At 55.2% G+C, this 20,859-nt stretch overlaps 9 protein-coding genes across 9 annotated transcripts; 2 read left to right on the top strand and 7 right to left on the bottom strand.

The window, feature by feature from the left end:
• Positions 1-199: 199 nt before the first annotated feature.
• Positions 200-676, bottom strand: PG986_009339 (uncharacterized protein; the record flags this gene model as incomplete). The annotated part of the gene is made up of 1 exon (XM_066845561.1): positions 200-676. The coding sequence occupies one exon, from the start codon at positions 674-676 to the stop codon at positions 200-202; it is 477 nt and encodes a 158-aa protein (XP_066697959.1).
• A 1,310-nt stretch (positions 677-1,986) lies between these two features.
• On the top strand, positions 1,987-3,343 carry PG986_009338 (uncharacterized protein; the record flags this gene model as incomplete). The annotated part of the gene is made up of 3 exons (XM_066845560.1): positions 1,987-2,091; positions 2,177-2,284; positions 2,366-3,343. The coding sequence occupies 3 exons, from the start codon at positions 1,987-1,989 to the stop codon at positions 3,341-3,343; spliced, it is 1,191 nt and encodes a 396-aa protein (XP_066697958.1).
• Positions 3,344-3,555: 212 nt separating this feature from the next.
• Positions 3,556-4,729, bottom strand: PG986_009337 (Cytochrome c1 heme lyase; the record flags this gene model as incomplete). Its single annotated transcript, XM_066845559.1, has 2 exons — positions 3,556-3,829; positions 3,969-4,729. The coding sequence occupies 2 exons, from the start codon at positions 4,727-4,729 to the stop codon at positions 3,556-3,558; spliced, it is 1,035 nt and encodes a 344-aa protein (XP_066697957.1).
• Positions 4,730-5,513: 784 nt separating this feature from the next.
• Positions 5,514-6,692, bottom strand: PG986_009336 (diphosphomevalonate decarboxylase; the record flags this gene model as incomplete). The annotated part of the gene is made up of 1 exon (XM_066845558.1): positions 5,514-6,692. One exon carries the CDS (start codon positions 6,690-6,692, stop codon positions 5,514-5,516), a length of 1,179 nt encoding a protein of 392 aa, XP_066697956.1.
• A 900-nt stretch (positions 6,693-7,592) lies between these two features.
• Positions 7,593-9,204, bottom strand: PG986_009335 (uncharacterized protein; the record flags this gene model as incomplete). Its single annotated transcript, XM_066845557.1, has 2 exons — positions 7,593-8,288; positions 8,335-9,204. 2 exons carry the CDS (start codon positions 9,202-9,204, stop codon positions 7,593-7,595), a joined length of 1,566 nt encoding a protein of 521 aa, XP_066697955.1.
• Positions 9,205-10,544: 1,340 nt separating this feature from the next.
• On the bottom strand, positions 10,545-12,696 carry PG986_009334 (uncharacterized protein; the record flags this gene model as incomplete). Its single annotated transcript, XM_066845556.1, has 6 exons — positions 10,545-11,581; positions 11,647-11,747; positions 11,814-11,970; positions 12,028-12,153; positions 12,212-12,441; positions 12,515-12,696. 6 exons carry the CDS (start codon positions 12,694-12,696, stop codon positions 10,545-10,547), a joined length of 1,833 nt encoding a protein of 610 aa, XP_066697954.1.
• A 1,641-nt stretch (positions 12,697-14,337) lies between these two features.
• On the top strand, positions 14,338-16,294 carry PG986_009333 (major facilitator superfamily domain-containing protein; the record flags this gene model as incomplete). The annotated part of the gene is made up of 7 exons (XM_066845555.1): positions 14,338-14,523; positions 14,587-14,648; positions 14,705-14,814; positions 14,902-14,961; positions 15,018-15,263; positions 15,320-15,743; positions 15,799-16,294. 7 exons carry the CDS (start codon positions 14,338-14,340, stop codon positions 16,292-16,294), a joined length of 1,584 nt encoding a protein of 527 aa, XP_066697953.1.
• Positions 16,295-16,654: 360 nt separating this feature from the next.
• Positions 16,655-17,749, bottom strand: PG986_009332 (nucleoside-diphosphate-sugar epimerase family protein; the record flags this gene model as incomplete). The annotated part of the gene is made up of 2 exons (XM_066845554.1): positions 16,655-16,759; positions 16,868-17,749. 2 exons carry the CDS (start codon positions 17,747-17,749, stop codon positions 16,655-16,657), a joined length of 987 nt encoding a protein of 328 aa, XP_066697952.1.
• Positions 17,750-18,787: 1,038 nt separating this feature from the next.
• Positions 18,788-20,471, bottom strand: PG986_009331 (uncharacterized protein; the record flags this gene model as incomplete). The annotated part of the gene is made up of 2 exons (XM_066845553.1): positions 18,788-18,940; positions 19,737-20,471. 2 exons carry the CDS (start codon positions 20,469-20,471, stop codon positions 18,788-18,790), a joined length of 888 nt encoding a protein of 295 aa, XP_066697951.1.
• Positions 20,472-20,859: the final 388 nt, after the last annotated feature.

The following is a 20,859-nucleotide window of genomic DNA, read 5'->3' as shown; positions in this document are numbered from 1 at the left end:
CAGGAAGGGCGCACATTAAGAGGGGCGGTGCGGCACAGGATCGCCGTGTACGGCCTTGGCTTCTGCATAAAGATCGCCTTGCGTGCCAACTGGAAAGGAAATACTAGCGGAAACACTTCGATGTTATTAATATCAATCGACATACCATTTGATAATTGCTTAAAGAACCCCTATTGTCGTGTCTGGCCTGTTCCAAGCTTTAGAACACCCCTGCCGCCAGCATCGGAACATGCCCGATCGAGAAACCCATCCAGCCGCCATGGACTATCGTGACTTCATCAAGCGCCTCCAGGTCCCAGCTGGGTTCCAGCCACCCACCCGGCTCCAGCACGAGACCCTGGTGGCCACACCCCTGAAAAGGGAACACGTCCGAGAAGACTTGGCGGCTGTCAACGCCAGCCGCGAGATCATCCACCGGACGCGGGGCGGCTCTTGGCCCGAGGAGGAGCTGACCGAGGAGTTCAACCTGTTGGATCTGGCCTGGCACGAGCGCGAGTTCCGGGACCTCGACAGCTTCGCCTACGTCGTGCACGACGCCGCCCGCGGCAACGCCTACGTTGGCTGCTTCTACCTCTACCCCATGGGCTCCCGCACGCCGTTGCTGACGCCCGACCTCGTGGCCTACGATGTGGACGCTAGCTGGTGGGTTTCGGGCGAGGCGTACGAGCGCGGACATTACGAGAGATTATATCGTGGCCTGCTTGGCTGGCTCGAGACGGCTTTCCCCTTCTTCGCCAAGCCGCATTTCTCGAACAGGGAGATCCCTCAATGACTGCAGCCAAAGAGCCAAGATGCTGCGTGCCGGTGATCAGGGCCCCGAGGCATTAGCGCGTGGAGTGTTTGGCTCTATGTACATAGGGATTTCGTTAGACCAGGTCTCCGATTGCGGCTCGCGGGTGTACTATGCAGATTCGGGCATGTCCATGCGACGACCTTACCAGGGGAAATTCGGTGCATGCTACGTACTACTAGGTTGGGGTATAAGCGGGTGGAGAGAAGAAGATCCACATGAGCGACACATGGAGAAGTTTGGGTTTCTGATAGTAATTCACCGAGCCTCTGTCCACCAATACACAAAGCGGCCCAGGAAGGAGTCGACGATAACTTCTCACTCACGTAGGAAGGAACACTAGCCCAACAAACCCCCTCTTGTACTAAATTACAGGCTCATCTTATCAATGAGAAAGGTAGATATCAGTTGATATTGGCTTTCTGCTGATTGCTATTATCTGCACATAAAGAATACCCTTCCCACGTGCACGCCCAGCTATGAACGATCAAAAGAGCTACCTGGTTCAAGACCAGAGCTTCTTCTTCTACCTCGCCTCCCCGAGGCAGAATGCGAGGCATTGATCTATTTCATTACTTTGCTTGTTTCTGCTCTATTACTACCACCGGAAATAGGCCCGTTGCTTACAGTTCAAGTCGAACTCCAGCATACGTTTCGTGGTGATATCGGCACAACAGCAGCATTTTGGCATTCTTGTTTTCGCCGACAGAAAAAAATGAGCAGGCTGTGCAACATCACTTGGCCCCACAGTGTCGGAGGTTGAGGTTGAGGTTGTGGTGTCGTGTATGAAGTACACCGCTCCCTATAGGTATCTGATTACCTGAAGCAACTTGATGTATTCACACACACACACACTATGGTGCCCCTCGGAGGCATGCATTTTAGGACAGTAATGAGGTAGGTGTCAATTGTCAATGTAAGTTGCATCATTGTGGGAAAGGTACGTGATGAGCGAAAGAAACCATTAAATTTGCTGGTTGAGAAAGAAGGCATCCTTTCGCACCTTCCTGGAGCTGTTTTGACCAACACCAATCAAGGTGCTGATCGAGTGCCCCTCAGTTGCCCATCTGAGCCAAAAGGCCAAGCAACATCCACCTCTCATCACCGTTACCGAATGCACTTCGTGTGCGAAAGAACAAGCAGCGCCATCACCCTACAATCCTCCAAATAACGTTACACCCTCCTACATCACCGACATGGAGCAATCCGGTCTCAAGGTCGTCGGCGTTGTCGACGAGTCTGGTCATGTGGTATGCGCCTACAGACAAGACGAGAACAAGGACGATTCGTGGCGAGCAGTCGTAAGTCTTTCGAGATCCGCCGCTCCTTGTGCGAGCGCAGTGTAAGTCGATGACAACTAACCAAAGTTGTTTATTTTCGCTATAGCCTCAGAAGAAGACAGTGGGCAGCTATGCAAAGGCTCTCTTCGACATCTTCTTGCCCGCCGGTTACCCGCACAGCGTCACCCTGGATTACAAGCCATACCAGATCTATGTAGGTCGACATCACTCCAACCCGATCTGCTATTATATACCTGTGATCTTTAGTTACTAATGCCACCTTTTTGTTACACAGGACTCTCTCCAGGCCTTTTCTAGTTCGATTGCTGGGATGCTGTCAAACCGAGCCGTGCTGCAGGGCATGGGGGTCGGCGATGCTGGTTCGTCAGCTACTGGCGCAGTCCTCCTCTCCGTCCTCCAGGATTCCACCGGCCGACTGGCCACCATCGTCTTTGCTCATCGCTTTGGCCAAGCCATCGAGCCCGAGTGCAAGTTCTACCGGTTCGCGGCGGATCTGTTCAACGACACGGCCCTTCTTCTCGACGTCCTCACCCCGGTTCTCCCCACCTACCCCAAGATCATGGCCCTGTGTGCTGCCGGCATCCTGAGATCCCTCTGTGGCGTCGCTGCAGGCGCCGCCAAAGCAAGCTTGAGCACGCACTTCGCCAAGAATGGTAATCTCGCCGAGCTGAATGCCAAGGATGGCAGCCAGGAGACCGTCATCACCCTCATGGGCATGCTGGCAGGAAGCCTGTTTGTCCGTGTTGTGGAGGGACGGCAGGCTGTTTGGTACTGGATGTTCATCTTGGTTGGTATTCATCTCTGGACCAACTACCAGGCTGTTCGCTCTGTCCAGATGCGTACTCTCAACCGACAGCGCGCCAGCATCGTGGTTGACGAGTATCTCCATACTAGTGTCATCTTACGTCCCGACCAGGTCGCACGGAGCGAGTTGGTCCTGCTCTGGAAGGCCCCTCCCATCTGCTTTTGCCAAACATTTCCCCAGGAAATGCGACTGAAGGACAGCGACATGGACTGCCTTAACAGCAAGAATTACTTCATCACAACCTGTGGCACGAGCCCGGGGAAGACCATCATCCTGCGAGAAGGCGCAACATCTCGAGATGCTCTCAGAGCTTACATGGAGGCTCTGGCCAATGGAAACGATAAGGTCGCCGAAGACCAGTTCTGGCAGGCACTGTCGAGTGCAGGATGGGATCTCGATTCGGGTGCTGTAGAGACGGGCCCGGCTATGCGCCTGGTCGTGGACTAAATCGGATGCGGAGACACAGGGAGATTTGGGGACTGGAGTAAACATGGTTGATTTGAGATGCTGTATCATGATACCCATACCGCAAAAATGCTGATTGCCTTTCTCGTCTGCAATGTACAACTCTCGGTCGTAGCCGGAGTTCGTCTACACTTCTAAAAGCTGTTTTTACATGTGATCGTACACGCAAACCATCTTACACTCGACGTAAGATTCTACATAATGCCCAACCCGCGCATGGCGCGCATCTTGATGCCGTCCCAACTGTTCAGCTTAGGCCGGACATCCAAGTAGAAGGACAGCTTGCTATCACTGCCGGGGCGGCCCGCGTAGAAGTCGATTACGTACTCGATCTCCTTGCCGCACCGGTCGACGACCCAGTCGTGCCTGTCGAACGGCGACTGGTAACCCAGCAGTGTATTGAAGCGGGCCTTGGGCGACATCTTGGTGCTCAGGCCGGAAAAGGAGTGTAACCGCGGTCCACCACAGCTATACGCATACCATGTTAGCAGCCATTCATCGAAATCCAATCACTCTGCCCCGTCTACGTTTCCCGCTTCGTGTTTGCGACTCGGGGGAAACGGGTTTTCTCTTGTTGGCTTTGGGGTTTCGGGGGATTTTCGCTTACCTAGTCCCCTCGATCCAGGGCCCCTCCCACTTCTTGATCTCGGCCCAGGCCCGCTCGTTGACGGCGTTGTGGATCGGAACCACGGTCCGCATGTCGGCCGACTGCGGGTCGTGGCCCTTGCGCTTCATGGCCTCGAAGAACATCTTCTCCGAGGGGTAGACCCAGTTGCCCGTCGCGGCGTCGGCGCCCGTCTCTTGCTCTTGGTTCGCGGGCCGGCCGTGGCTTGTGGCGGCTGCGGCGCTGGGAGGAGCGTCTTTGTTGGGCGTGAGGGAGGGGATCGCGGAGGCGCGCGGGATGGTCGAGATTTCGCGGCCGGTGTCGAGGATGCTGCTGGGTTTCGGGGGTGGGGGTTGGGGGTGTTTGGGAGTCGTGGAGTTGCTGGAGGAGGAGGAGCCGAAGGAGGGGAGCCAGGATGTTAGGGAACTGGACCACGGGGAGGTGGATGGTTGTTGTGCCGGTTGCGGTAGTTGCTGTGTCGAGGTTGACGGCAGCGGGCGTGTAGTGGGCGGTGATGATGCGGTTGCGTTGCGCGCATGCTCTAGCCAGGCTTCTCGCGCCTTGTGGTCGACGGGGCAGCTCTCGTCGGCGGCGGCGGCCGTTGTGGGCGGGTGGTTCGGCGGTAATCGCGATTGCGACTGCGATTGTGGGTTGGAGGAGTCGGAGGAGGCGGCGGCGGCGGCGGCGCGGGCTTGCTCCAGCCAGGCCTCGCGGCTTTTGTGGTCAACCGGGCACGTCTCCGGGGCTGCGGAAGAGGACGACATGGCGCTGGTGGATGTTGTGCCTGAAGAGGACGGGTCGGTATTGCGATCAGCCTTGCGCTGTAGGAAGACTTGATCCAAGAGACCCTGTAGCATATTCTAGAAGAAAAGAAGAGTAATCGTCTGGTCTCGGTCGGTTTCGTCACTGCAAGCTAAAGCCGGGACGGGGCTAGGAGAATCACCGGGGCGCCGCGGAAAAACAACTTTTTTACAGTGGAAAGAAATCAGACAGCAGGGGGGGTCAATTGAGGTCTCTCTCTCGTCTGAACTTTTTGGAGCCTCCAACCTACGAACGAGCCAATTCGACGTCCAGTAAATCGCAAAGGACGGGCGGCCCCGCTGGGTTAGGGTAGTTTGGAGATCCCTATCGATCTGAACCCAGGGTTGTATCCAAAAGAGCAGCTCTGGATCTTCTATAAAAAGCACTGACATCGGTATAGTCTGTCATAGTCCTGCAAGACCCATGCCGACTTATTCTCCAAGCTTTCGTCCCAAGTCATTCATGTGTCTGGCTGGCTGCATACTACGAACCATGATCATTCTGGGGGGCAGCGTACATCCCGGAGTCGACACAGATGCTCTGTAACTCCTTCTCTATCCCTACCGATATGATATCACTATGTTTATAGCAATGTAAATACAGCATTCTACTGGTTCAACGTAATACTTCATTTCAATTGCGGTATTAGCATATCGATGAGACCCCGCCACGATTTGGTGTATTTGATCCTACGGGGGGTCTATGTGACTATCATTAAAATCGACGACTCTGAATAGGTTGCATCTTTCATGCGCTTGTAGAAATAGGCTTGCCCTCATTCGAAACCAAGTAGACATCCGTCTTCTGAGGGCCCTCACCGACACCGGTCATGATGACCCGGCTGACGCCAGACGTTATCGTGCTGGCGACGGTCTCGTCAAACTGCACAGTAGACTTGAGCCCCTTGGCACCCTCCTTCCACCCGTCGAGCTTCTCCAGCAGGGGGTAGAACGCTCCGAGGACCGTGTCCTTGTTCTCCTCGAGGTAGTACACGACGGCGTTCGGGCCGGCGTCGAAGGTGTAGGCGGCGACCGTCTGGCCGGCGGCGGCGTTGATGGCCTCGACGGCGCGCACGGCGGCGCGCGAGACGTCGTTCATGTAGAAGATGGGCGGGTAGGTGTCGGCGCAGGTGGCGTGGAAGCTGTTGGAGTCGCGCATGGTGACCTCGGCGAAGGCGGCAAAGTCGCGCGCGGCCACGGCCTCCTCCATGCGCTTCATGTTGGCCGGCACGACGTCGGCGATGCGCTGCTGGAACAGGCCCGAGGTCGCGACGGTCTGCTGCATGCCGCTGGTGGAGCTGACGCCCTTCTTGGCGGCCGACGCGACCAGGATCAGGGCGCGCATCTCGGGCCAGTGCGAGGCAGGCGCGACCTCGACGGCCTGCGAGTCGAGGCCGTCGGCCTGCGTGCCCATCTGCCACGCCACGTAGCCGCCGAACAGGCTGCGGCAGGCCGAGCCGCTGCCCTGGCGCGCGATGAGGGACAGCTCGGTCGGCGACGAGGGGAGCTCGTACAGGTCGGCGATGGCGCGGACGAGGGCGGCGAAGCCGGCGGCGGAGGAGGCCAGGCCGGCGGCGGTCGGGAAGTTGTTCTCGGAGACGAGCAGGAGGCGCATGGCGGACAGCTTGGGCAGGGAGGCGTCCTTGTCCTCGAGGGCGGCGCGGCGGGTGCGCAGCTCGCGCAGGCAGGCCTGGGTGCGGGCGCCGGTGAGGTCGGAGGGCTCGCCGTTCAGCAGCAGGACGTCATCTTTGTAGGCGGCCGAGCACGAGGCGGTCGTCAGGGTGCGCAGGTCGGCCTGGGACAGGGTGACGGAGAGGGAGGAGTTGGTGGGGAGGTTCAGCTTGGCGTCTCGCTTGCCCCAGTACTTGACCACGGCGATGTTGACGGGCGCCGTAGTGCTGGCGCGGTAGACCTTGGTGTCAGACATGTTTGCAACTGGTGTCGAATTGAGAAGTCGGAGGGGGGTATCTCAGCTAATGCAAGCAATTGAAGACTCGAAATAGTAAAGAAACGGGAAAAGGGGGTTGAGACGGGAGGGACCACTAGGCTTATGGCAGGCCAGACCCCGACTCACGATGATTTGGGCGAGAGCGGTCAAATGAGTGGTGGTGGGGTCGGGGGTCCAATGGTGGGGTAGTTCCTCGCTGAAATCAATTGGACTTTATGTTTTCTACATATGTACGGGGGACCTCAGCTTCCATTAGATCCCCGATAGGATAGTGCTTTTAGTGTCTTATTCGGGGACCGATGTTGGGCCAGAGCCATTGAACTCGGGTCCCGCTCCTGGGCCACGCTTACGGCAGGGGATCGCTTACTGGTTGGTCTTCAACGTCCATAGGCACTGGCACACATAGCTCCTTCTACTTGAGCAAGTACTTACGGACGGGTGCCGTTCCTACCTTACGTCCTTAATCGAGACCGTTTACTTGGCTACTACCATCGATGATGCATCTCTCCTCAAACTCGGCTGTCGGCTTACAGCAATGCCTACTAGATGTGGCTACGGGAAGACGACATATCACGGATCGCTACACTACGAACCACAAACCACGGGTGTCTGATATTGATGTTGTATTGATGCAAGTCCTCTCCGAAACTGTCAAAACCAACAGAGCCCTTGAAGGGGTGTGAAGGGTATGCACTTCGCTCCCATGTTCCGTGTCCCATAATCCCAAATCTCCAAAATCCCATTTCCTGATCCCAAAACTCCATAATCCCGTTTTCCAATCCCCAACGCCATGCTTGGCAGTCAACCCGCATGAAACCCAGAATACCAAACACAAACATTGTTCCAAGTCCCCCCATTTGCAGCAATTGCTGTTCCCAACTATCTGAAAAGGACCATTTGTCTCTTGGGTGGGCAGTTCATCTTGGCAGGCTGCTTCTTGCCCGTGATCTCGGCCATTTCTCTGTACGAGACATGTGGCGGGAGCTTCTGACCTTCCTCACCCATTGGATAATGATCGAACTCTTCGAGTGCTTTGTACAGGCCGCGGAGGATGATCCGACAGTCCTTTGCCAAGGAGGGTGTTTGCTTGCTGGTGCGAGCGGAGGCAGCGTTTGTCTGATCTAGTGAGGACTCCTTGATGCCGACTCGCAGACACAGTAGCTCTCTGGTGGCCTCCACGATCTTCTCCATGGCCTCGGGGCCGGGGCTCTCTCGGCTGAAACGCTCCGCGGCGATGGACAGGTTGGCCAGGATGACGAAGTAGTTCGCCTGCGAGTTCTGGTAGATGGGTCCGCTTCTCTGTTGCGCGAGCCATATCTGAGCCATGGCGTAGGTGACGTCTTCCATCTCGAATAAGATGTCGAGTGGTAGTCGGCTCATTTCCGTAAAGTACGATTTGGAGCCTTCGAGAGTGCTCGACTCGTACGCGAAGCGCTCTTGGTATCGGTCTGCCTCGGCTGAGGGCCACTCCTTGTTTTCTTGCTCCAGCTCCTCGTCGCTGATGCGGTCCAGGAGAGCAGAATGGCTGGGGAGAGGTGGTGAAGTGGGAGGGTATGCATTCCCCGAAGAGAAGGCCTACCGAGTGGTGGTGGCCATGTTGTTGATCTATGGGATCGTATACTGGACTAGATAGTGTATGGAGATCGTGGGCATGCAGACTGAGACTCGGGACTGCCTGTTGCTCTCGAAGTCTTTGGAGCTCAAGACAGTTTGTGGAGACGACTCGAGGCATGGGTTCATCTGCGTCTCGGCATCCCCCAGATAACGGATGGTCGTTCCCTTCGGAAGCGTGAAGCACCCGAAGAGGTGGCCGCATAGACTCCCGCACGGAGAGGCAATATTCTCGCCATTCATCAAGCTCGCTTTTGGGTTGGGGCTTGCCGTATTTTTCGATGTCGCGGATGGAGATAGTGATTTGACTGGGATCGGGCTTGGCCCGGTATTGGATCTCTGTCGACCGCTGCACGGCCCGGACCATCCACTCTGGGACGCCGTAGCCAATGTTGGCCTCTGCGTGCCCGGGCTGGGCGAAGGAGTAGTTCAGACCCGTCCCGGGGAGGAGGGCGTAGACCTTGTTGGGGTTCAGCCTGCTCCAGCGGGCATGGTCCTGGCTGAGGGCCAGCTTCTCGTCGACGCACTGCATGAGGTGGCTCCAGAGGCCGCGGGCGGTGTAGTCTTGTGGCTTGTAGAAAAGATCGTAGGCGTGGGGGCCCAGCAGCTGCTCGAGCTGTATGATGATTTCCTTGCGGATCTCATCGAACTCGTCCGGGGAGTCCGGTGCAGTGATGCGGCGGATGCCGTCGTAGTGGGTATTGAGAAAGTCCAGGAGGTCGACGAGAGGGCCGCCCCGGAGGAATGGGGGCGTCCTCCCTGGGACGAGACGGCTGTTCAAGACTGAATGGGTGGTGGCCGGTCCCCGCTGGGAAAGCTTTTTGCCATTGTGAGAGGCAAGGCTGGTGATAGAAGAAGGTCCTTGGAAAAGGGAAGCCATCTTGAAAAGTTGAATTGTGTGTAGTAGAAGAGGTAGTGTGTCGTAGTGTGTAGTAAAGTCTGACCTCTTGTTGAGTATGGCCAGAGTGTCACGATCCTGCCGTGCCTTGAAGTGAAGTAAGGTTACTGGAGAGTGTTCAAGTTGAAGACTCTGGTGTTTGGTAGTGTATGGAAATAAGACTGATCTCAAGAGATAAGAGTATCAGAATACAGAATAAATAGTGTTCAATGTGTGCCTTGAGTGAAGTAATGACAGTAGAAGTTGTTCAGGTTGGAAGTCTGAATGAACTTGTGAAATGGTTATTGTGTTTAAGCAGGATCTCAATAGGACCAAGAGGTAGTGAATATGATAGGTTGTTCAACAGGAAAGGAATTGGCAAGAGATCTGGGGGATGGGAGATATTTATACCTCTACAGAATTAAGCTTCAAACGCTCAGCATCAGGCACCCGTGAAGAGTGATATCGGGACCAGAGCCCAGGTGGAAAGCTGGACCCGAAGAGATTGATACTGAGTGTCTGTCAACGGTGGTACTGAGCGAGTCGACTGACGTGTACTAGGGCCTATTCAGGCTTTGCCAGGGCTGGAATAGGGGGTTGACTGGTCGACCCGAGGATGCCCTCAAGTCTATTGGGATATATGACTGAGCGTGACACGACGAAACCAATTTCGTCTAGGCAGAATCCCCTGGGCCCGGCCAGGCAGATAAATATCCATATCTGCTGATGCTTAGCGCGAGAAATTGGCCCGGAATAGTTGCTTTTACCATACTGTGAGCGGATGAGAGACAGAACAACCCCCTTTTGAACCTCATCTAGGAAAAACTCTATATATGACTTGATACGAGGATGCCTCAATAGTATTGGAAGCCCAACGTGTATATGCAATTTGATCTACGGCCAAACAGCCCGAGTGTACTTCAAGCAGATACTTCCCCATTCCTTGCCAAGCAGGTCCAGCTAGCATCACCTTGTTCGTATCAGTTGTGGTGGTCCTTATGAGGTATGTATCATCAAAGATACGTGTAATGGGGAATTATTCATTGGCGATGGACCCAAGGGTGTCAAACGATGAAAGCGACACAAATACACTTTACCAGTCTAACGGTTAGAAACTTTAATTATATCTTCGGGTCTAGTATATCAAAACGTTATTTCTAGGCAGCGGTTGACACTCGCACTGTGGGCAATGGATATTGGAATATCTGCCCAGCCCCAAGAATTGTTCGATAATATTTCATTATGTATTAGCATTATGGCTCAATACAGACGCCGCCGTCTTTCTTCTTCTATAAGGAAGCTGAAGCTGCGTGGTTGCTCAGCCTTAATTGATGGGAGCCATCTCAATAAGCTCCATTGTAGAACAAGTACTCGCCCGTAGCAGTATCGTGCGTCAGATTCGTCTGCTTGACCTGCCCCAGCTTGAGACTCCCGCTCTCGACCACGCCACCCAGAGCAGCAGCGGCACCAGGCTCCGAAGACCGATGCAGCGCGTTCTCGCCGTTCAGCACGGTGAAGTTGGCAAGCGAAACTTCGTAGCCCTGGCGGATACGGTTGGTGGGGACGCCGAAGAAGGAGGCGTTGATGGCGTCGTAATCGATGCTCAGCTCGTAATAGCCACGGTAGTACAGATCCTGCCACTGCAGCTCCGGGTTGGCGCCCGTGAGCCACGCCGACACCGCATCGGCAGCTGCCATGGAGATGTTCTGGCCAAAGGGACAGGGCGAGCTGACCGCGGACCCGGCGAACTCGACTCCAATAGACTCGGCGCCCGTGGCGGCGTCGTAATCGTACTCGCCGAGCCAGACGAGGTCGCTGACCCAGGAGGCATGCGAGTCGCCGGCGAGGAAGACGGTGTTGTTGATCTTGTTATCGTAGAGCGTCGCGAACGTGCGGTTGCGGTTCGACTGGTACCCGTCCCAAGCGTCGCCGTTAAAGGAGGTCGCGGCCCCGAGAGCGGCGGACTCATTGACGCGGCTGAAGATGACCTGGTTGCCGACGAGCCGCCAGGCGGCGCCGCGGGACGACGAGTCGCGAAGTCGTTTGTAGAACCAGGCCTCCTGCCGGGGCCCCATGAGAGAGCACCCGGCGTCCTGGGCGATCTCGGCCACGTACTCGGTGTTCCAGGACAGGTCGGTGATGGAGCGGTCGTACTGGCGCGTGTCGAGCATGAGCAGGTCGAACAGGTTGCCGAAGCTGAACTGGCGCCAGATGCGCAGGTTGTCGTCCATGTCCACCTGGCGGATGGGCATCCACTCGAAGTAGGCGCGTACGGCGTTCATTTTGCGCTGGTCTACGGACACGCCGCCATCGCTCACAAAAGACTGTTCCGTGTTGTTGAGTCCAGATGCACCATCGCGGTAGGTGTTATCAGATACCTCTGGTAGAGAATTAGCACGACTGAAGATGGGAGAGAAACGGTTAGATCTGGGGAGATGATCTTACCGTGATCGTCCCAGACGGGAATCCATGGGAAGTTCTGATGGCTCGCTACCAAATCAAGATCTGTCCTGTAGGTGGCGATGCGCTTGCGATAGTCGTATAGCCTAAGGTTCACTGAGTCAGGGGACTATTTAGGATGTAAAGGGTTGACGAGCAGGGGATGGGCTTACGAGTAGATCTGCTTGTTGGGCAGGGGAATACGCCCCATCGAGTCGCCCCAGCCATACTCACCATTTCCGTACTCGTAAATGTAGTCACCCAGATGAACAACATAGTCGACCGAGTCCTTTCTTACGGTATTACCATACGCATTGAAGAAGCCAAACGCTATTAGGCCGTTAGTTGCTACTTTAGATGACATACTCGTTACTGTCGGTGACTTACGGAAATTGGAGCAAGAATAGATTGCCAACTTGATCGCAGATGCGACTTTATCCTTTGCCGAAGGAATAGTCTTGGTCCGGCCAATAGGAGACGCGTTATTCGAATCACACACATTGAATTGGTAGTCTGCTATTCTGTAAGTTATGCTGCCACGGTCATTCTTAGGGAAGGGAACTTCACTCACAATAAGTCGTGAAAGACTTAAGCCGCTTCGCCTCGACCTTGACGGTCCAATCGACATCCGAACTAGTAAATACCCTCCCTGAATCGACCGCCTTCCCCTTGAGCTTTTCCGACGTGCTAATCTTCCAGTCCACGCACACAGGCGCGTCGCTCTTGGCCACGTAGGCCTCGTTGTCGTGGTTGTAGAGGGCGACGTGCCCGCTGACCGTCACGTTGCCCCGGTCGTTGTCGCTGCCGATGGGGGCGACGCGGGTCCAGAGGAGGACCGAGTCGTCGTAGGGGGTCGCCCGAGGCGATCCCGTGCGTGAAGTTGAGCTTGGCCGCGTCCCAGGGCGAGTTGGGCGTCGTCCGCCGGGCCACCTTGCTTATGGACACCCCCAGAGCGGGGTGGTGCAGCGAGGGCGAGTTGTAATTCATGTTGCCGGTGAAGGCGGCCGTGGCGGTCGCGGCCCCGTATAGGAGCGCGACGTCTACGGAACGAACCATTGCTGAGACGAGCGGTGCGATTTCTTCAGTGGCTCTGCAGGCGATAGAGTTGCATCTGGCTGCTGGCTACGGAGGAGGCCACTGGCCGGCCTCGTATATATAGGCCGGCCAGCCATGTCGTGTTGCGTGGGCATGGTTTTCTCGGCATCGATGGACGATGACATTGGCAGCTAAGCAGATTGGGCAGGTATCCCGGCAGATCTGCATCCGGGCTCTGCTTGAATGCGTGCCGATAATCTGGAAAACAATTGGAAAACCATTTCACCGGTAAGCTCTCATTGCAAGGTGTAGTCCGTCGAAAAAGAGTCCAACAAGTTACCGACGTGTTGGTAAATCGTGAGTGGTTGCCCCCTCTCGTAGGGAGTCGTCAATTGAAAGGCTTCATGGCGGGGCAGTGGCAGGAGACCAATAGCGCGCCGTTATTTGACCACGAGGTCGTAATTCGACCGGCTCCTTCCCCAAGCTTGACATCAACGCCAAGGGTGAGTGGTTCAAGCCAAACTGCCGGGTCGCTGGCTGCGACTTTGATCCAATTGCCAGACAGGGAGCACGTGGTGCGAAGAGAGGTAGATATGGATTTTCTTCAAAGCCCTACTCGTTTAGATGGCGTTGATACTAGCAACCTTGCACGAGTTGAATAATTCAAGTCGAGTCTCATCCCAACATAATGGCTGCAGGGGAAAAGAGGCGCCTTCGCCAAGTAGCCTAGGTAGGTACGGAGCAACTAGATCCCCCATTCGCTTAAGCCCCAGGTTTCTGTCGCAGTGTGCCACGGTCCAACCTACATATACATGGTTACATATTACTACATCTAGTACGTATTCTGCGATATTCTCTGCGTCTTTCATCGTCCAATCATTCTGCCCATTCGGACCTCGACCATCTCACCAATAGTCGCGTGCGGAAGTTGTTCTCGAGATAGAGAGAGTCTACATCGTTGGCTGGCCACTCCGCACTAGAGACTCTCTTGGCTGTAAGGGGATGGATTGATGCTTTGTAGAGCAGTGCCTTCATTGTGCCGTTGCAACTGAGCAACTGAGCAGCAATTGGCATGGCATATATCCATCTGCCTGCCAGCCAGCCTGCCTGCCTACCTACCTACCTAATAACCATCAATCGCGTGGTACATGTGCATGCACGTACGTCGCACACGCCATACCAGATGAACCTTAGCAAAAGCTGCCCAGTCGAGGTATGTGGACGGGGTCCCGTCTGATCAGACTAACGAGCTTGCCTGCAGGCACGAAGATATGTAGGTCAATGGCTATGTGTTTTTTGACAACCTTACCCTCGGTATGGAAGAGCCGTTAGATGGTTCTGGTAGGTAGGTGGCTGCTGCTGTCGGTGAACTCAATCGCTTCATTCGTTATCCTCTTGCGATCTACCCAACCTGCCAATCTTACCCAGTCCCTTACGTTCGTCGATGATGAGCCATGCGTGTTCTTATATTACCTTGACTTCTTCTCTTTCCTCTCGCACACCTATGAAGTTCCCAGTGACAAGGCGGCATCTTTAATTCAGCATCAGTTATTCTTCCTGATACAGCCCCTGCTTACCTGAGTCGTGACCACATACCGCGACCTGAAGAACCGCAAATCGCTCTTTGATCTTTGGCCCCTGGCTTTTGACCTCATCCAGACCATGGCGGCTATCGACAAGAAGTCGCCGGACGGTTATCCGCGCGACGACATTGCTACCAATGCCGACGTCGAGAAGTTGGGCCCGCCTCATGGCGACACTGTATTGGTGATGGCCGATGCAGAAGACATTCTAGCTCTCCAAGACCTCGACACGGCGTTGAATATGAAGATGCATCTCGTCAACAATGTAGGCCATTTACCAATCTAGCTGACACGGTAGATGCGTGAACTGACTGTCACTGACATATAGGCAATTGATGAAATTGGCTGGACCAATTACCACTGGAAGCTGTTTTTTCTCAATGGCTTTGGGTACGTATGCGCCGATTTATATAATACCGAAAGCGCAACGCTGATAACCTCTCTAGCTACGGCGTCGACTCTTTGGTTCTGCTCCTGCAGTCGGTCATTTCGACCTATGCTTTCAGGGAGTTTGGACAGAAGGGATATTCAGCTGGATTGACAGTTGCCGTTTACGGTAGGCCATGGCCGTTCCATCAACTCCCTTCAAATTGCCAGTGGCGGACGATACATCATGTACCATAATAGCTGACGAAGAGTCCAGTTGGTATGCTTACTGGAGCCATCTTCTGGGGCGTGAGTGCCGACATTATTGGGCGTAAATGTAAGTGACGCTTTCAATAGCAGGGTCAAGCCGTCCCAGGAGCTAATGTTTTTCAGGGGCCTTCAATATCTCTCTATTCATATGCTCTTCGGCTGCCATCGTTGCTGGCGCTGCTCCAGATTGGCCATCTCTGGGTTTCTTCATCGCCCTGGTCGGCTTCGGTGGAGGTGGCAATCTGATTCTAGACACCACCGTCTTCCTGGAGTACCTGCCCTCCAACAAGCAATGGGTATTGACCTTCATGGCCTGCTGGTGGGGTCTGGGGCAGGTCATCACCGGGTTTATCGCTTGGGGCTTTCTTGGTTCGTACGCCTTCAAATGTCAACTCCACCGCCCGCCTCACTAACATTCAGTCTAGTTCCCGCCGAGTGGAATTGCGCTTCAGTCGACAATTGCCCCAAGGCGTCGAACCGGGGCTGGCGTTACACCATGTTCACAGCCGGTGCCTTGGTGTTCGTCATGTCTGTGCTGCGAATCACCATCATTCGGCTCAAGGAGACGCCCAAATACCTTCTTGGCATCGGAGAAGACGCAGAGCTCATCGAAGGGCTACGGGCCCTCGCCACCAAGTACAATAGGCCGTGCTCGTTGACGCTCGAAAAGCTGGAGGCGTGTGGCACTATACAGTCGAGTCATAGCAAGAACCGCTCTTCTCTGGGTGAACTGGCTGTCCATCTAAGAGGTCTGTTTGGGTCTAGGAAGATTGCGCTATCAACCTGCTTAGTCTGGCTCAGTTGGACTCTGATTGGTCTGGCATATCCGCTATTCTACGTCTTTCTCAAGTATGGTCCCGAATGGTCTAGTTTATGAGCGGCATGCTAACATTGTTACTACTAGTCAATACCTGGAGAGCCGCGGAGCAACCAAAGGAGTTAGCACGTACGATACGTGGAGGAACTACGCCCTCACGAACGTCTCCGGTATCTTTGGCCCTGTGTTGGCGGGTTGGATGTGCAATAAAAAGCTCCTGGGACGCAAATACACCATGACCATCGGCGCGCTTGTGACCATGACGTTCTTCTTCGCGTACACCACTGTCAGCACACCAGCGCAGAACGTCGGGTTCAGTTGCGCCATTGGGTTCTGCCTCAACATCTACTACGGCACGCTGTACGCATACACGCCCGAGGTTCTACCGTCTGCCCACCGGGCAACTGGCAGTGGCATCGCGGTCGCATGCAATCGTGTGATGGGTATCATCTCCGCCGTGGTCGGAACTACGGCGAATACGGCCACCACCGCACCCATCTACGTCTGCGCGGCTCTGTTTGCTGGCTTGGCCATCATCAGCGTTATCTTTCCTTTCGAACCGTACGGACGCCGCAGCAGCTAAATCACAACGGGCCTCCGAATGCTCGGGGTAAAGTAAATTTAATGCCTCGATGTGCCGACGACATCACCCAATGTACCTGGATGGGTATGGTGACTACACCGACGATCGGTTTCGGGGACGTAGAAGGGCTGCCGGGCAGCTCGGTGGAGTGCGGATCACTTTCTTTTCCGGCTTTTTCAAGATACCCTATACAGTACTAGCTGCTGTGGACATGCGATACCTTGTTGAAACAAACTCGTTGGATAATGTGCGCAATGGACAACACGATTTCGTTTTACACTGATTTACTCACTCGAGTGCTACCATGTACGAATCCAATTACCACCCTTGACCGGATTCCAAGTCCAAACCGACGCACTCTCACGCCGCGCCATCAAACTCGAACTTGCTGGTTTCTTTTAACCAGGTTTCAAGATCTTGTAGTTCTGGCTCCTGCGTCCGCAGAGCGTCGATGTCAGCGCCATACTAGAGAAATGGAAATTAGCTTCTGAATTTGGCATATCCCAGACTCCCAAACCTCATCTGGAAAAGGGATTGGATAAAGGTGCCTTCAGGCTTTTCTCCGCTACTTACCCCTTCTTCCTCGAAGAACCGAAACATGGTGCCGACCTCTCCGATGGCCCACCGCACCCCCTTCCCTATGATCCACGGCGCCTGCGGCATCTCCTTCTGCCCCGCGCTGACCCGACGGAAGATCTCTCGTGCCTCCTCGAAGCGGACCTCCTGGCCCGCGAGCCCGATGGCCTTGTTCGACCACTTGCCATCATCGCCGTCCGCGCCCGCCAGCAGCGCCTTGGCGCCGAACAGCCCGATGTCCCGCACGCTGACCAACTGCAGCGGCTTCTCCGCCGGCATCGTCGCCCACATGCTCGCGAAGACGGGGCCGAACAGGGAGCCCGGGTTCAAGTTGTCCATGAAGGCCACGGGGCGGAGGATGGTGTACTTGACCTTCTGAGACGCCTTCAGCGTACAAAGGTCGCGAAGCCGCACCTCGATCTCGTGCTTGGACTTGAAGTGCGCGACCTCGGTCGGGTTCTCCCACGAGGCGGCGTCGCCACCCCGATCCACGGACGAGAAGACGATGTGGTGGACCCTGCTTTTGCTGTCGGGGGAAAAGAAGACGTAGTCCAGCAGCGGCAGCGCCTGCACCTCCTCGTCGGGCGGCGTCGTGTACAGGAACACAGAGCCGATATCCGGGTGGGCCGCGAAGATGGGCCCCGGGTCCTTGGTGTCGCCCTGCACGACGGTCAGGTCCAGGGCCGGGTACTTGGACGTCAGGGCCTGGGCCTTGGGTGAGTCCGGGGCGGAGCGCGTCAGGGCGAGGATCTTGGGGCGCGGGGTTGTCGCGGCATTCTTGTGGCCTTCCGATAAGAGCTTGGACAGGGCGGTTAGGACGGCGCCGCCTTGTTGGCCGGTCGCGCCGACGATGAGGAAGGTGGGCGGAGGGCTGCTCATCTTGTTGCTTTGCTATTGGGTGGGTGTATTGGGTTTCCGTCTGTGTCACAAAGTCGGAGATGTGAATAACGGCAGGTCTCGGATCAGAACCCGAGCGCTGTGAAGCGGCGGTTACTCAGGGAGTCGAGACGCCGATGGGGGCGATGCTGTCATGAGGTCATCCTGGCGTTTCCCCAATGCCCTGTCCGGGGGTTAGTACCGCTGGTTCGGGACCGAAGCCCAGAGAATATGTGGGGTATGGGGAAAAAGGGGTTTGAGTTTAGGTTTAACACCAAGTTCGAACTCAAGTTTGAGCAAAACAATGGCCTCGAAGGCCAGTACGTAAGCCAAAAGAATGTCTGATTTCCACAGCGAAGTAGCTGATATACTGAACTGAATATATATGTGAACAAAGCCGGACGTGTTGCGTTCGTTGCTCAACTTTCATCGCTTTTTGCTGGTCTTCGAGTTCAAGCCCCCCAGGGAGCACCTTTTCATTTCCAATTTTCAACTTCTTTTTTTAATGATCGGGAACACCAGAGGCGATCCAATAACCACCTAACTCGCATAACATTCTAATCGCAATTACAAGCACCTGGTTTCGGAGATGTCTATTATTTCAGACTCCGTTTCTCTAATCAATAACTGATGCCCATAACGAAACAACACCTCAAAATAGATGAATAACAAATAATGCAAGTCAATTATGATGATTTAAAACCATATACCATCTTGCTGAGAGCTGAATATATGCCCAATGCCACTACTAGAGTTCCGCCAGCTCGTGGTGTTGTTTTTGGAGACCGGCAAGCATCAAGCGAGCTGCACGCCGTCCCCCAAAGACAGGTATCGCATTCAACACAAGCCACGTACCACACATAGTAATCCGTCAAGTCCATCACCGGCGTGGAACCGTTCGTGGGAGCGATATCAACGCGCTCTCCCTCTTTGCAGCCGGGATGCTCGTGGCTTGTAAGCGGTGGACGGCCAAGTTAGCCATTGTATGTTGAAGAGAGGGGAAGAGTCGCCAGAAGTTGTTGATGCAAAAGGGGTCTTGACTCACTCCCAGAACATACAAGACGTGCCAGCCTTGCCACGGAACGATGAGAGGCCTGGACGCCCGAGGTAGAATGCCGGCAGCGGGTAGCAGTAGCTCGTATTGAACGCGACGCCCTCACACTGGCCGGTGAGGTTGATACCATTGCAGATCTCCTGTTGTTCATATGAGCGCATGCATTGCGGGTGTCGGCAAGGAGAGATTGCTCACGGGATGTTCAGCTCTGGATTCGAGACTCGAGACCTGCGAGAAGGCTGCGGCGGTGGTCAAGAAATAGGCCAAGAACATTGCCGTAATCGACATCATCTTGAACTTGCAACAAGATCAGAAGCGCCTGGGTGATATCTGTATGTTGAACAATATGTCTGTGTGCCGTGAAGCTGGACACTGTAGTCAATTGTATGCCAAATCTGCGTTTGGAGCCGCTATAAATATTCAGCAAGAAGATTTTTCGAGTTCCTACTCTGATCTAGTCGGATAGGGGCCATATCAGAGGCCACAGGCCGATGAGGGGAGTACGAGAGTGTGTGCGACACCGTGACTCGAGATCATTGGCGAGGTTGTCTGGTGTGGCAGGGTGTCACCCATCGCTTGACAGCAGCACCTGCCTCATTTGCATCGGTTTTCGGATCTGTGTCCATGGAAACGGACAAACCGGCTTATCCATCCTTTACGGGAAGAGATCTTACGGAAAGTAGCACCTTCGTCATCAAGAGGATATATTGCATGCAGTTTGGCCAAGGTTGGTGAGGAAAACTTAAACCAGAAGCGCTGATGTCGGTTTGACGTGTGTTTGATCGAGAAGACTCTATCAAACCTCACACCTCCCGGATTTAGCCACCCCCCTTCTTAATTGGGCATCGCGCGGCTGTGTGTTTTACCGACCTCCGCCTATGGCACGTCTACGCTGAAAACGAACCCCAGCCGCTGTATCCGCGTGAACTCGTACACCAGGATGAGCCGGTTGACGATGGTGCTGGCGATGAACCTAGCCAGGATCGTGGTGGCGTCCGCGATACTCATAAACAGCAGGCTGGCGAGGACCATGGTGCCGAAAGCGAGGTGCACCGAAGTGGCGGTATACAGCAGCCAGGTAACGGCCTCGAACCACACATCCCTCCAGCCCCCGGCGAGATCTAGCCGGATGCGGGGGCTGTCGCTGTAGTGGTAGACAAACTCCTTCGCCAGCCACCTTGCCACCCTTCCCTTGCCGACGATCGTTGGGTCTGCGGGCCGGATTTCATAGCGGAGGTGGAGAGCGGAAGCGCCAACGACATGGATCAGCAGCGCGAGGAAGGCCCAAAGCATCGGGGGGGGGAAGGTGGTTCCCACAGCAAAGGCGCTGACGACCTGATACCCGAGCTGGTAGGACAGATAGGCCACGTTTCCCAGCGACGCCAGGGCGATTGGGTATACCGCATAGTGTAAGGTGCCGTGCCACAAAACGTGGTTCCGCATGGCCTGCCTGCTGCCCGTGGGGACCTGGCTGGCATTGTGACCCTTCCACCCTACGCTCTGAGGCGTGTAGTCGCTCGCCCGTTTTGGGATGACGGGCGGCGACCCCAGAGCGAGGACTGCGGCCAAGAGTGGTCGCGTTAGCGACAGCGCCCCTATTTCGATGGTGGTGGCGCCGAGCTGCTGGATGACGACGGGTATCAGGCCCAAGATGACGCTGGAGACGGCCATCTCGGCTTGGCGAAACTCGGGGAAATTATCCAGGAGGCAGTCGATCGCGCCGTAAGCGCTTTTCCCGTGTTGGTAGTCCTGCAACTGAGAAGAACAGTTGCTATGGAGCCATACCTGTAAGCCGGCGTTCCACGCAGGAAAAAGGATTGAAATAACCCCCTGGATGCTTGGTTTGGGAGTACGGGATAGCCGAATTCCGGTTCCGCTTGGTTGGCCATGTGTCGTTGTAGCTTGGTACCACGGAACAAAGGATGGGTAGGTCGAGCTTCTGGAGGCATTCCTCGATGGGAAGAGACTGGAAGATGTTAGTTATAGCGCGGATACTGACAACCTTAGGGAAGAGGAAGCTATCAAGCAAGACAACCGGCGGCTGTCAGATGGTTCAACA

This window comes from Apiospora aurea (assembly GCF_038362705.1).
Source record: "Apiospora aurea strain CBS 24483 chromosome Unknown utg000006l_segment0_segment0, whole genome shotgun sequence".
NCBI lineage: Eukaryota > Fungi > Ascomycota > Sordariomycetes > Amphisphaeriales > Apiosporaceae > Apiospora > Apiospora aurea.
This window is presented reverse-complemented; position numbering and strand designations above follow the sequence as displayed.